The sequence below is a fragment of the Sus scrofa genome, chromosome 3 (assembly GCF_000003025.6).
Source record: "Sus scrofa isolate TJ Tabasco breed Duroc chromosome 3, Sscrofa11.1, whole genome shotgun sequence".
Lineage (NCBI taxonomy): Eukaryota > Metazoa > Chordata > Mammalia > Artiodactyla > Suidae > Sus > Sus scrofa.
In genome coordinates, this window is record NC_010445.4 from 45,988,404 (window position 1) to 46,001,111 (window position 12,708).

At 55.4% G+C, this 12,708-nt stretch overlaps 1 protein-coding gene across 2 annotated transcripts in view; it reads right to left on the reverse strand.

Moving 5' to 3' along the window:
• KCNIP3 (potassium voltage-gated channel interacting protein 3) overlaps positions 1 to 12,318 on the reverse strand; it is a 94,054-nt gene extending 81,736 nt beyond the window's left edge. The window contains exon 1 of one of the 2 annotated variants that reach the window (XM_021087059.1): positions 10,114 to 11,514. In XM_021087059.1, coding sequence (XP_020942718.1) covers positions 10,114 to 10,176 — 63 coding nt within the window. In that variant the 5' untranslated portion in view covers positions 10,177 to 11,514. Of the gene's footprint in view, positions 1 to 10,113; positions 11,515 to 11,574 lie in introns of those variants that run through there. The other variant, XM_021087060.1, reaches the window with a different exon arrangement.

The following is a 12,708-nucleotide window of genomic DNA, read 5'->3' on the forward strand; positions in this document are numbered from 1 at the left end:
GAGTTGGGGAGTTCCTGTTGTGGCCCAGAACCTGACAGAGTGTCCATGAAGATGTGAGTTTGATCCCTAGCCTCACTCAGTGGGTTAAGGATCAGCATTGCCACAAGCTGCAGCATAGGTCACAGATGCGGCTTGGATCTGGCGTTGCTGTGGCTGTGGCGCAGGTAGGCAGCTGCAGCTCTGATTCAACCCCTGGCCCAGGAACCTCCATATGCTGCAGCCATAAGAAAAAGAGAGAGGGAGACAGAGAAGGAAGGAGAGAGAGAGAGAGAGGGAGGAAGGAAGGAAGGAAGGAAGGAAGGAAGGAAGGAAGGAAGGAAGGAAGGAAGGGTGAGTGCAGGCATTAGACTATCCCAGCCCAGGATATATGCCCAATCTTTGGCTGCAAGGAGAGCTAGGAAAGCAAACTTCTGGCCTTTTAGGTTCCTTCTTGCCCTTGGCAGGGGCTTTCCTGAACATGGCGACTAAGAAAAACCCTACAAATGTCCCCTAACTTGTGGAGTTTGTGCAGATACCCAGCAGAGAGGAAAATGGTGTGCAGCCCCCTGAAGGCTCCGGCGAGGTGGGAGACCCTCCAGTGCTGAGCTGGGGCTGGACAGTAGGCCTCTTGGTCAGCTTTTGGTGAAGTGGCCACCTAGACAGGGCGACGTCCAAACCTTTTATTCTGACTTTCCCAGCCAGGTCCCAGCTGCCAGTTCTCCCTCCTACAGTTGTCACTCCCAGTACCCCCCCCTCCACCCCCGACCCCGCCACCAAGCCACCTCCCAGCACTCCCCCTCAGCAGCACCCGCCAGGCTCCTCCCCTCCTTCAAGGCTCAGCCCAGCAAGGAGGGGGGTCAATGGTGCCCAGAATGGCAGCTAAGGGGGCATCCACCATCCCAAGAGGGCAGGAAGTGGCCAGGGGTCCCATGGTGCCAGGGATGCTGAGGGAGGCCCCCTGCACGCGCGTGCGTGCACACACACATACACACCCTGCCCAGGCTGTGTCATAGAGAGACCTTCTCCATGATTAACAATCTTATTCAGGAGAGAAATGGCCTCACTGAATAAAGTCTTTGTTTCAGTGCAGGTGGCGGGGGCGGGGGGACGGGCAGCTGGTGCTTCTTTATTTCTTGAACTCTGCTGTGGGCTCTGCACGTGTGGTTGATGGAGAACCTCAGAGGGAGAAGCTGAGGTGGGGCTCAGAGCCCAGGGCAGCAGCCGTCTGTGGGACCTCCATTCCACAACGGTGCTGGCTGCCCTCGAGGAACCCACAACTAGTCCTGGGGATCTTTTTTTTTTTTTCTTAGCTTTTTTGGGCCACACCCACAGCAAATGGAAGTTCCCAGGCTAGGGGTCAAATCGGACTTATAGCTGCCAGCCTGCATAACAGCCACAGTTACGCGGGATCTGAGCCACATCTGCAACCTCCACCACAGCTCATGGCAACACTGGATCCTTAACCCACTGAGCAAAGCCAGGGATCTAACCCACATCCTCGTGGATACTAATCGGGTTCTTAACCTGCTAAGCCACAGGAACTCCAGTCCTGGGGATCCTGAAGCTGGGTCCAGCCTGATGTCGGAGAGACCCATTGGGTGGCCTGGGGTTCTGTCCTCTGGGACAGCTGGGAAGTCCCACGGGGTAGGGCTAAGAACCCCAGGAGGTGTGCAACACTGCCACCATTTTAAAGATGAGAAAACTAAGTCTCAGAGATGCTTAGGGCCAAGCCACACTGTCCTCTTCGGCTCCTGTTCCAAAGTTCAGGGGGTCTTGGCCACGGGCTGTGCTGCTTGGCTTTCCTGGGCCAGGCTCCAGAGTAGCCCTGGAAAATGGGGGCTAAGCATGACAGAGTAAGAGTTTACAAGTGTCCCGATGCCCTCCCAGGTAAAGGAACAGCTCTCTTGGCAGAAGGGGTTGGACAGTGGTGGCAGGCGCCCTGGGTTGGGTCCTCCACCTGGCTGAGAGGCTGGGCCTCTCGCTTGAAGTGGGTGTGGAGCGGGGCAGTGACCACAGCTCTAGCTGACACTTGTCTGTCTGGGGGAGGGTCAGCTGGGGCGGTCAGGGAGCCATAAGGCCACTCTGGGCTCCCTCCACCTGACTAGAGATGCTGGTGGGCACCACCTCATTCCCTGATGCTTCTATAGAGGGAGGTGACAGAGTTGAGGAGAGCAACACAAATTAAATCCTCGGCCACCTGCTTTGAGACCCCAGTGGCTTTTGCTGCATTTCAATAAAACCCAGGGCCTTGTTTGGGCCTGCAAATCGCCCTCTGTCAATCCCACCTGACCTGTCAACCCATCTCATCTGCTGTCCTGGCTGCTCTGAGCATGCCTGGCTTGTCCCATGTCACAACTCTGCACCTGCTGCTCCCCTGCCACACACCCCTCCCTCACCTGAACACCCCTCCCCCACCCACACACCCATCCCTCACCTGCACCCCCTCCCCCCACCCACACACTGTTCCTGGACACTCAAGGCAACGCCCTCTCCCCGTCAGGCCTCGCTCAGATCAGGGACTGGGAGACCCCTCTCTCTAGGCTGCCATTCATCACTCCTGTCAGCAGCCGCTGTGCCTCACAGCACACACTGCTTTTGAATTTATCCTATTTATTTGTTTCCTGGGGCATTTCCTTCTCTTCCTCTGAGAGCTGACCCTGCCTGTTGTGGGGACAGCTCTTCCTCATCCAGGCACCCAACACCCAAGAGACCCTCGCCTCCAAATCTCAACAGTAAAAGAACAATGCGCCCGGTTAGGAAATGCGCAAAAGACAGACACAGACTTTTCATCAAGGAAGACGTACAGGTGACAACAAACCCAAGAAAAGATGTTCCGCATCATTAGTCTCCAGGGAAATGCAAATAAAACCATAACGAGCTGTCACTTGTACCTATGTGAAAGGCTAAAACCTCAAAAGGTCATACACTCTATGCTTCTATTTATATAACATTTCAAAATGACATTTTAGAAGGGGAACTGATGAATGGGTCAGGGGTTAAGGATGGGGAGCGAGGTGGCAGGGGAGTGGGGAGAGGTGGGCGTGGCCACGAGGAGTCCTTGTGGTGACAGCCTTGTTCTGTGTCTTGACTGTGGTGGTAGAAACACAAACCCACAAATGTGATCAGAGTGAGCAGCACTAAACAGGCACACAAGTGCACACGGACACACACGCAAGTGCATGTTAAACTGGGTAAAGCTGCTCAGCAGCTCTGTTTTATTTCTGAAAACTGCACGTGAGTCTACAATGATCTCAATAAAGTTTCAATTAAAAAAATACTCTCATACTGGAGAGCTCCCTGATGGCCTCGTGGTTAAGGATTCGAGATTTTCACCGCTGTGGCTCAGGTTTGATTTCTGGCCTGGGAACTTTTGCATGCCATGGGTGTTGCCAAAAAATTTTTTTTAAATACTCTCATACATACAAAAAAGTATTTTAAACACACACACACACACACACACACACAAATATGCACAGATGCCTGGGTGAAGGCTCCCTAATGCTCCCTTCATAATTCACCTGAGACTTTCCCCTCCTGCTCCTGCCTGATACATGTTAACAGGGACTGGAGCCCCCCTCCACCTTCTGTGGGCCTCAGGGCATGGCCAGGGTTGGGTGGCAGAGACCAGTGAGCCCCAAAGATCTGGCTCCTGAGGTCACACAGAGCTCCCAGTGGCACCTCTGGCCCTGTGAACATTCTGGGCCAGGTCCCAGAAAAGGTCCTAGGCTGGGAACCTGCAGCCCCTTCGGAAGCTCATGAGGTTCCCTCAAGGGCAGAGGCTGCAGGTAGGCTGAGCCATTTCCGGCCACTGACCCCAGAAGCCCAACTTGCAGCTTCTGCCCAGCCAGGAAGGTCACAGGCAGATCTCATGTTCTTTCCAAGTCCCCAGGTCTGCGGGGAGCAGGGGAGGGACAGGAAGGGGACTGCTCTGGCCATGCACTGTGAGGTGCTTGGAGAGGTGCCTTATTTAACGATCACACCAGTATTTTGAGGATCTGTAGGCCCTCCTCCAAATCACCCGGCTGAAGCCCAGGTCCTGTAATAGGTCTTTCTCACACCCTCCCACGAAGCTCGCCTCACTCCCTGTGGTGCGAGTTAGGGCCCAAGGTCAACAAGAAGTAAACTCAACTGATTCACCTTCAGGTGTGTCCTGTTGGGCTGTGGCTGGAGGTCATTGGCTTTGGGAAGTGGAACACCTGGGAGAATTGCCTGCCTGGGACAGGAGATGACTTAGACCCTGGGACCCTGGAGCATCCCTCGAGCTCCAGCTCAGAGCCCCCACGTGCCACATATTTGGGGGCAGGGCAAGAATTTAATGCTGCTGTTTTGTTTTCACGGTGTTGTTATGCTTGAACTGAAGCTACCCACTCTCCTATTACAATAACGATCTAAAGATTCCCTCTTAGGAATTCCCGTCATGGCGCAGTGGTTAACGAATCCGACTAGGAACCATGAGGTTGAGGGTTTGGTCCCTGCCCTTGCTCAGTGGGTTAAGGATCAGGCGTTGCTATGAGCTGTGGTGTAGGTTGCAGACTCGGCTCGGATCCCGCGTTGCTGTGACTCTGGTGAGAGGCTATGGCTCCGATTAGACCCCTAGCCTGGGAATCTCCATATGCAGCAGGATCGGCCTAGAAAAGGCAAAAAGACAAAAAAAAGATTCCCTCTTAAATGAATTTATTGAAATTTAAAGTGCGAGTTAATCAAGCAATTAATTAATTTGGCCACACCCACGGCATGCAGAAGTTCCCACGTCTGGGATCAAACCGGAGCCACAGCAGTGACAATGCCAAGTCCTTAACCTCTAGGCCACCAGGGAAATCCCAAAATGTGAGCTAATTTAAAGAAAAAATAAGAAGCAAAAAAATAAAATAAAATAAGCAATGGCACAGGTGGTAGCAGATAAGGCAAAATTGATAAAGGCAGAGTACAAACAGCTAGGAAGCCTGGAGACCTAGGGGCCTGCTCCACTCAGCTGGGCTGAGCCCCCTGGGCTGAACTGCCCCATCCAGTGGCCACTCCCTATGTGTGGCTGTTGAACATGTGAAATGTGGCTGGTCCAGAATGACATGAGCCGTCAGTGCAAATGCAGCCTGGACTTCAAATCCTTTCTAATAAAATCACTAATAATTTTTATATTGATTACGTATGGAAATAATATTTACATTGGGTTTTTTGCTTGTTCGTTTTTTTCTTTTTAGGGCCGCACCCACGGCATATTAAGTTCCCAGGCTAAGGGGCAAATCGGAGCTGCAGCTGGTGGCCTACACCACAGCCACAGCAATGCTGGATCCAAGCCACTTCTGCGACCTACATCGCTGTTCATGGCAACACCAGATCCGTGAACCCTGAGTGGGTTAAGGATCCTCATGGATACTTAGTTCTCACTGCATCCTCATGGATACTAGTTCAGGTTAACACACCAAGCCACAAAGGGAATGCCCACATTGGGTTAAATAAAATATATTATTAAAGATAATGGCTGTGGCCAAAAAAAAAAAAAAATGACATCTGTGTCTTATAATACATTTCTATTGGCCAGCACTGCCCTAGATGGTTCTCAGACCTGCCAGTTGGTTGGCTGGGGGCAGCCTCCTGCTCCCAGGGCACACCCTACCCCCAGCTCCTCTCTCCACCCAAGTCCAGGCTAGGATCGGTCAGAGTCGTGTCAGAAAGGAGGACTGGTGGAGTGTGGAGAACTGGGGACAGTGAGGCAAGAGGCCAACTTGGACGGGGCTGCCCAAGTCAAGGGGAATATGGCATGGGGCTGAGCCAGGCGCAGCAGAGAAATGGGTATTTAGGACCTGCTGTAGATGTGGGTAGCGATGGCCAGGTCCAGGTGACTCCTCAGTAACTGTAACCAGTGGGACCCACACGTAGGCTCTCCATCCCTTGCAGGCCCCCGGAAAGGCCAGTATCCCACAGCCTGCAGGGCACTTCCCAGGCTCAATGCCCTATGCCCAGTGGGCACAGCTCTGCCCTGTGGCAGCCCATCTGGTCAGGCCATTAGGGGCACAGCAAGGCCAGACCTTTGAGCAGCTAGTTCAAGTTCTGTGGTCCAGGTCAGCTGGGCTCCAGAGAACCCCCAAAGAGCATGTCAGATAAGGTTTGGCACAGGTGACCTATGGGCACATGGCAGGCTTTGGGGTGAAAACTATCAGACTCCCTCCCCAAGAGGCGATGTCATTGAGTTAATGCTGATGCAAAAAGCACAGCTAGGAGTTCCCGTCGTGGCTCAGTGGTTAATGAATCTGACTGGGAACCATGAGATTTCGGGTTCAATCCCTGGCCTTGCTCAGTGGGTTAGGAATGCGGCATTGCCGTGAGCTGTGGTGTAGGTTGCAGACGCGGCTTGGATCCCGCGTTGCTGTGGCTATGGCTGTAGGCCAGTGGCTACAGCTCCGATTCAACCCCTAGCCTGGGAACCTCCATATGCCGTAGGAGCGAAAAAAAAAAAAAAAAAAAAAAAAAAAGCACAGCTAGCTTCTCCCAGACGTTTACAGGCGTTTAGGCTGCTGGGCTTCGTGAGAGCTCCCAGGACCCACTGGATGCTGGTGCAGAAAATATACTTAGCGGACCAGGGGGGATCTCAAGCAGGCAGATGTTATTTCAGTCAGTCACGTACAGCGGGAAGAGGTCTGTGGTCAGCCAGACAGGGACTTGAACCCCAGGCCCTCACCTCCTGGCTGGGCAAACTTGGACAAAGTACTTGACCAGTCTGAGCCTCAGTTTACTCACCTGTAAAATGGGAATAATGGTATGCCTTCACAGGACTTAGGAAGGTTAACTGAGGCAACAGATAGGATGTTTCCAGCAGGAGTGATGAGCACTATTCTTCACCCTTCTGGTGCCAAGTGAGGGTCCAGCTGCCCAGTGCCAGGGGCAGGGCCAAACCCCCGGCCCCGCAATGTCAGCAGGGAGACCCAACTTGCTCTGCACAGCTGGCCACACTGAATCACCTGGGAGCTTCCCCACCTCTGCCGCCCCACAGCTGCAGGTTTGACTCCGTGCCTGTGCTGCTCTATTTTGATAAAGCCCTTCAGTTGATCTGAAAGTGCAGCTAAGGTTTAGCATGCTTATCCCCCCCAGAGAGGAAATCCTGAGCCTTGCATGTGGGAGGCAGTGGTCTGGGGTTCGAAACCTCCCTCCCTCCCGGGGTGGGGGAGGCCTGAGGCCAGAGCCTGGGGGAGTGGGAACTACTGCCTCAGACGTGGAGCTGCCTGGCACCCTGACCCTTTCCCCCGGGACTGCCACAGGCTGGCTTGCTGAGCACCCACCCGTCCTCGCTTGCTCTATTTCCATCACTTGGGACAGATGGCAGGAAGTGGCAGTGGGCGTTGTGTCGTGCAGGCCCCGAGGATTTGGGATGGGGAGGCTTTGGGGAGCCTCGCTTCTCCACCCACCCCTGGGCGGGCACCGACAGATGCCAGCCACGCAGCTTCCCTCCTGAGCGGGGAGCTGAGATGGTCATGAGTTCCTGCAGAACTCACATGTGTGCGCGCATGCACGTGTGCCTGGGCCCCCGCCCCTCCCACAGCCCTGGCACGGGGGAGGGGAGCACTGAGTTGTCCCTGCCCTGCCCCTGATGGCTGCCACCTCAGCCAGAACACAAGCTCCTCATCTGCCCCTGGCTGCCCAGGCAACAAGGGCTTCTCATCACCTCAGGGGTGGACTCGAGCTGCTCATTGACAACATTCTCCTGTCGGGGTGCTAGCTCCACTCAGTCATGAAAAAATAGTAACATTCATACTCCCACCATGCTTGGAGCTCTCGCTAGGCTCCTGGAGCCGTGCTAAGCAGATCGTGGAGGATCTTATTTAGCTAGGAGATCGATAATATTTTCCCCAGGAAAATGAAGAGACCATGAAACAGAGAAGCTGAAAAACTTGTCTGAGGACACACAGCTACCAGGCTAACAGCTGACAAGGTGCAGCCGTGTCATCTCTGTGGCCACCTTAGTTCCCGGCCAGCCCACCAATTCCAAATGATGGGGATGGGCTCTGTGATATGTTGGGGGGGGCTTTTATGTGAGGCCAGCTGATCTGCATCATGGCAAAACAGCACTTTTGGCAGTGGCCCCACCTCTACCCCCACCTCCACGGCTCAGCACAGGGAGGCTGGCCCAGATGGGGAGACAGAGGCCCAGGAAGGGGTGGACCATGCCCAAGCTCGCAGAGTCACCTGGGCAGAGTTGGGGCTAGAATTTGACTCTCTGGGGTCACTGCCTAGAGGGCCCATCTTGAGACAGAATCTTAAATCCCGGCCGGGCCCAGGGGGTCACAGAGCGTGGCATTAGCAGCAGGACTTGGATTTTCCCCTTGTCTGCCCTAGGGGCATAAACTGGAAGGAGGGGTGGCCAGGAGGCGACCAGGCCTGGGCCAACTCTCGGCTGTCCTGCTCAGCTCAGCTCAGCCCCCTCTCCAACTCTGGCACCTGCAGGTCCCCTTGGTTCTCTCCCTGTCACATGGCTGCTCTGTGGCTCTAGGACGTGGGCTGATCACAGCTGACAGATGCACCTGTTTCAGAGAAACATCAGTCAGCTGGGGGGGTTGGGGGGAGTGTGGTGACTCACTCCACAAGCATCCTCCCTCCCTCCCTCTCTGTCTCCTTCCTGCCTGGGGCCGGAGGACCAGCTAAGGAAGAATTGCCAAGTTCTTGGCCCATCTCTTTTCTTTGCCTTGGAAACCAAGATTGCCCCTCTCCCTCACAAAGGCCACATTCAGGGCTCTGCAGCTGCTCCTGGGTGTCCCCAGAGATGTTCCTGGGTGAGGTGGGAGAGCAGATGGGCCCCAAGCCAGCCCAAGTCAGCAAAGCAGCTCCCACTCTTGCAGAAGATTGTGATAACGAGAGGGCTCCTGATATCCTTTCCTTTGCAGCTCTGGACCCACAGACCAGAAAAGGACTGTGGCTGGCTCAAGGTCATGTGGCTAATCCAGGGGACATGGCCAGGGGTGGGGTCTGACTTGTGGGCACTCACCAAAGGGTCAGAGGGTGCAACAGGCCACAAACCCATGGAGCCAGCCCCCAAATGGGATGGGGCACGTCCTCAGCTGCCTGGTTACAGGCACACCCCTCTCTTCCTGTAGCCTTCCCCCAAGCCCTAGGGAACTGAGCTTTGGAGTAAGAGAGAGCAGAGTTCAAACCCAGCTGTAACACTTTGTACAGCTGGCAGGCTCCAGTTTCCTCATCTCTAAAGTGGGTACAATACCAAGAGCTACCTCGGGGGCAGCATGGGGGTCCAGGAAGATCACGCAGGTGCGGGGCCTGTTGGGAAGACCATGGAAGCAGGAGCGGCCACCTCAGGCTCCCACCCTTCAGCCCGGACTTTGTCCCAGGCTCCAGCTGGAGAACAGTCAGAGCCACTTCACTACTCATCTCGATTTGGGGCTTGATTTCTATCTTCAGAAACAGAGGAGAAAATTAGGGCCCACCTCCCACGAATGCCCTGCAAGAAGCTGGGAACCTGGGCAGGTAGAGGGTGGACATGCCAGGCCATGAGGACCAGGTTGGTAGCCCACACCTGCTGCAGCCGGCCATGGGTTCTGTTTGCTCCTTTCTCATAAGAGCTCACGGAGTTCATGTCCTGTCTGCACAAGCCTTGCCACCCCTAGGCCTCACATTTGCACAAGGGGAAGTGGCAGTGCCTACCCGCCCCCCGCCCCCGGGATGTTGTGAGGATCCACAAATGACAGTGACAGACAGCAGAGGGTGGGTGAGGGGGGCCGACTCCCAGCCTGTGCTCTGTGCTCTGTGCCATAGTCCCTATTGCCGCTACAGAGGAAGGTGATTTTTCAATCTCCCAGCCGACCTTGGAGAGGCACCGGGTAGTGTCACTGTCCCTGCCTCACCAGGACCAGAAGGTGTAGGACCAGTTCCAGTCTCTGGCCAGGTCAGTTTCAGGAAGGCCACCAGCAGGCACAGTGACAGCCACTGGGGCTTGGTTATGGTGGAGGGCAGTGTGGAGTCACAAGGGCTTCGGGAAGGGCCAGATGCACCTGCAGGACTTGAACCATTCATTCCACCCCCCTGGCAGGGACAGGGAGTAGCCTCCTGGCAGGTAGGGCCAGCACAGGAAAGATAGGAGGACTGTCCCCTGCCCAGGGACATCTGCATGCAGCCTGACTCTAGAAATCCTACCTGAGTGCACGCAGCTTGTGCTTCACAGGCCGCTATAGGTGGTCGCATGGCGTGGCTGTGCATACTGCATGCTTATGCTGATGCCTGTGGATCCATGAGACCTGTGCTTGCCGCAGCATGTGTGTGCAGTGACCACACAGTGTGTGAGCCTATGACAAGGTGCTAAGTTTCTCTCCTTCTGTCCTACCAGCCTGAAGGTTGCTGGGGAGATTTAAGGGGACAGGAGATAAAATACCTCTTCCACATGCCCTGTTGCCAGGCTCATGGGGTTTCATGTCATCAGCTCTACCCATTCTCCTGGCACCCTTGAGAGATGGACCAGAAAGACCAGGGGTGGCCTGTGGTCTGGGGTACGGTGGCCTGGAGCCAGCAGCCACAAGCCCACTCTGGGCTGCTTGTCCTCGTGGGTGACAGAGGCGGGCATATATCTCTAGGGGGCTGGGTAGGGGAGACTGCCAGATGCCAGCCCTGTATCCATTCTTCCTTATTCACAAAACCTTGATTTGAGGTGGGTTTTTCCTGCCCTTACTTCTTTCTATTTCCTGTGTGTGCTGGCTGGAGCTCCAGCAACCATTTTGGACCTTAAGGTAACCTCAAGAATGGAAGCCAGTGAGACAGATGGATCCTGAGAGCCCCTGCTGAGACAGATGGAGCCTAGTCCCTGCTGACTGTGGGGCCTCCGTGCCAGCCCTCTATTACCTCCCTCCAAATTTTTTCAGCATGACAGAGAAACACAAGCAACCTTGTTCAAAACCACTGTTATTTGGGCTGTTCTGTTACAAGCAGTCAGATCTAATTCTGGTGTTTCTTCTTCCTTCCAAAGGAAGACTGTTTCAAACATGTGGGGAGCTGACAAGGCATCAATACACATTTTCCACGTATTGACTGTATTCTGGGGGACAGCTTATTTTCCTTCCCTTTGTTTTTCTGCATTTCATTACTCTTCATCCTTCCCATCACCTTGCCACCATGTCCTGAACTCTATCCCAGGCATTCTCCTCACACCATCTCTCTCCAATCTCCCAACAGCCCCACAGAGTTGGAACTACCAGTATGTGTCCCAGGCAGGGGTCTCAGAGTCCTTTAGGAAGTGGGCATTCATTAATTACCTGCACTTATCCACCAGCCTTGAAACTTAAGACATCCTCTCCCAGCACTCACCCTTCCCCTACACGACAGCGGTGGGCTCAGGGTCAGCACCTGGCACCTGCCCCATAACTTAACCACGTGACCGACCCCAGGCTCCTCCTCCGCACAGACGCTTAAGGTCCAAAGGGGACCCCAGGAGTCTAGCCTCCCAGCCAGGGCACTCCAGCACTTACTTTCTTAAAAGCGACCCTACAGGGGACATCCGGGGATGGGGTCAAAGGAGGAGGCACAACAAGGCTCTCTGGTCCAGGGCAACCCCCAGAAGCCCCCGCTCCCCAGCCCTAGGCGAACGCCCAGCACCCCAGCTCCTACCTTTGCCCGCTGCATCCTGGGCGCTGGAGGAAACTGTTGCCAGCCTCCCCTGAACGCAGTCGAGGCGAACAGGACTGCCGCCACCGCCGCCGGGCTGGCAGCCGCCTCATGTTTGCTTGGATCCAGACGTAATTGTTACTGGCGGCTCCACGCCCGCCCCCTGCCCACCCTCCCTCCGTGCGCGCGTCTACACTACGCTCCACCCCCTCTGCTCTGCCTCCCTCCACGCTCAACCTCTCCGGTCTCTCGCTCTCATCTTTTCCGTCTCTCCCAGGCTCTCTGGCCCACTCTCCGTACAAATCGTTCCTAACATCGCCCTCTTGGCCTGTCGAAGTCCGGTTCTCTCAGTGTCCCCTCTTCCCTGTCACCAGGTGTCTCTGTGTGCCACCTCCCCCCAACTGTCTTTCTCTAACCCACACTCTCTCTGCTCCCCGACCTTGGAACAGGGAGGTGGGGGTGCAGAGAGCCCGGGCTGGGGGGAGGGGAGCTCAGGCACAAGTTCCTGTCCTAGTAGGGGGCAGGGCAGCAGTGGGGCCTGGAGAGCCTCCCAGAGCATTTTCCAGAACAGGCCAGCCCCTCCCTCATCCTACTGGCCCCTTCTTATGGACCCCAGGTGGCATGACCTCCCAGATGAGCTGAGGCCATTGCAGTCAAGGTGAGCTGCGGAGAGGGGGCTCCCTGCTGTCCCTCCAGCTACCCTACAGATGACCTCTGAGCACCCCTGGCATCTGGAATATCCTCCTGGTAGGGACATTCTGGGTGCTGGGCCCTCTCACCACCACCGCCACCACCACCACCCCCGCCATGGTGATGGCTACCATGGCACATTATGTGGGTCACAGGCAGGGGTCTTGCACCTGCTTCATCTATGCCCACCTTTACCCATCTCCTTTCACCGTTCAGGGGCTCTGCCTGCCATGGGAGAGCCCACCCCAGCCCTGAGCTCCTTAACACTCTCCAGGTGGCCTGGCATCTGTCCCCAGTGTGTGGGTCCGGAATGGGACCACATCAGGGCAGCTGAGGGACCTGGCCAGAGCTCCTGGTGGTGGAGGGAAGGAGTGAGAGCCCCTGAGCATCCTGGGGAAGGGGTCCCTTCCTGCCCCTTAGGAGGGCAGACTCCTGGGCATTTGCTCA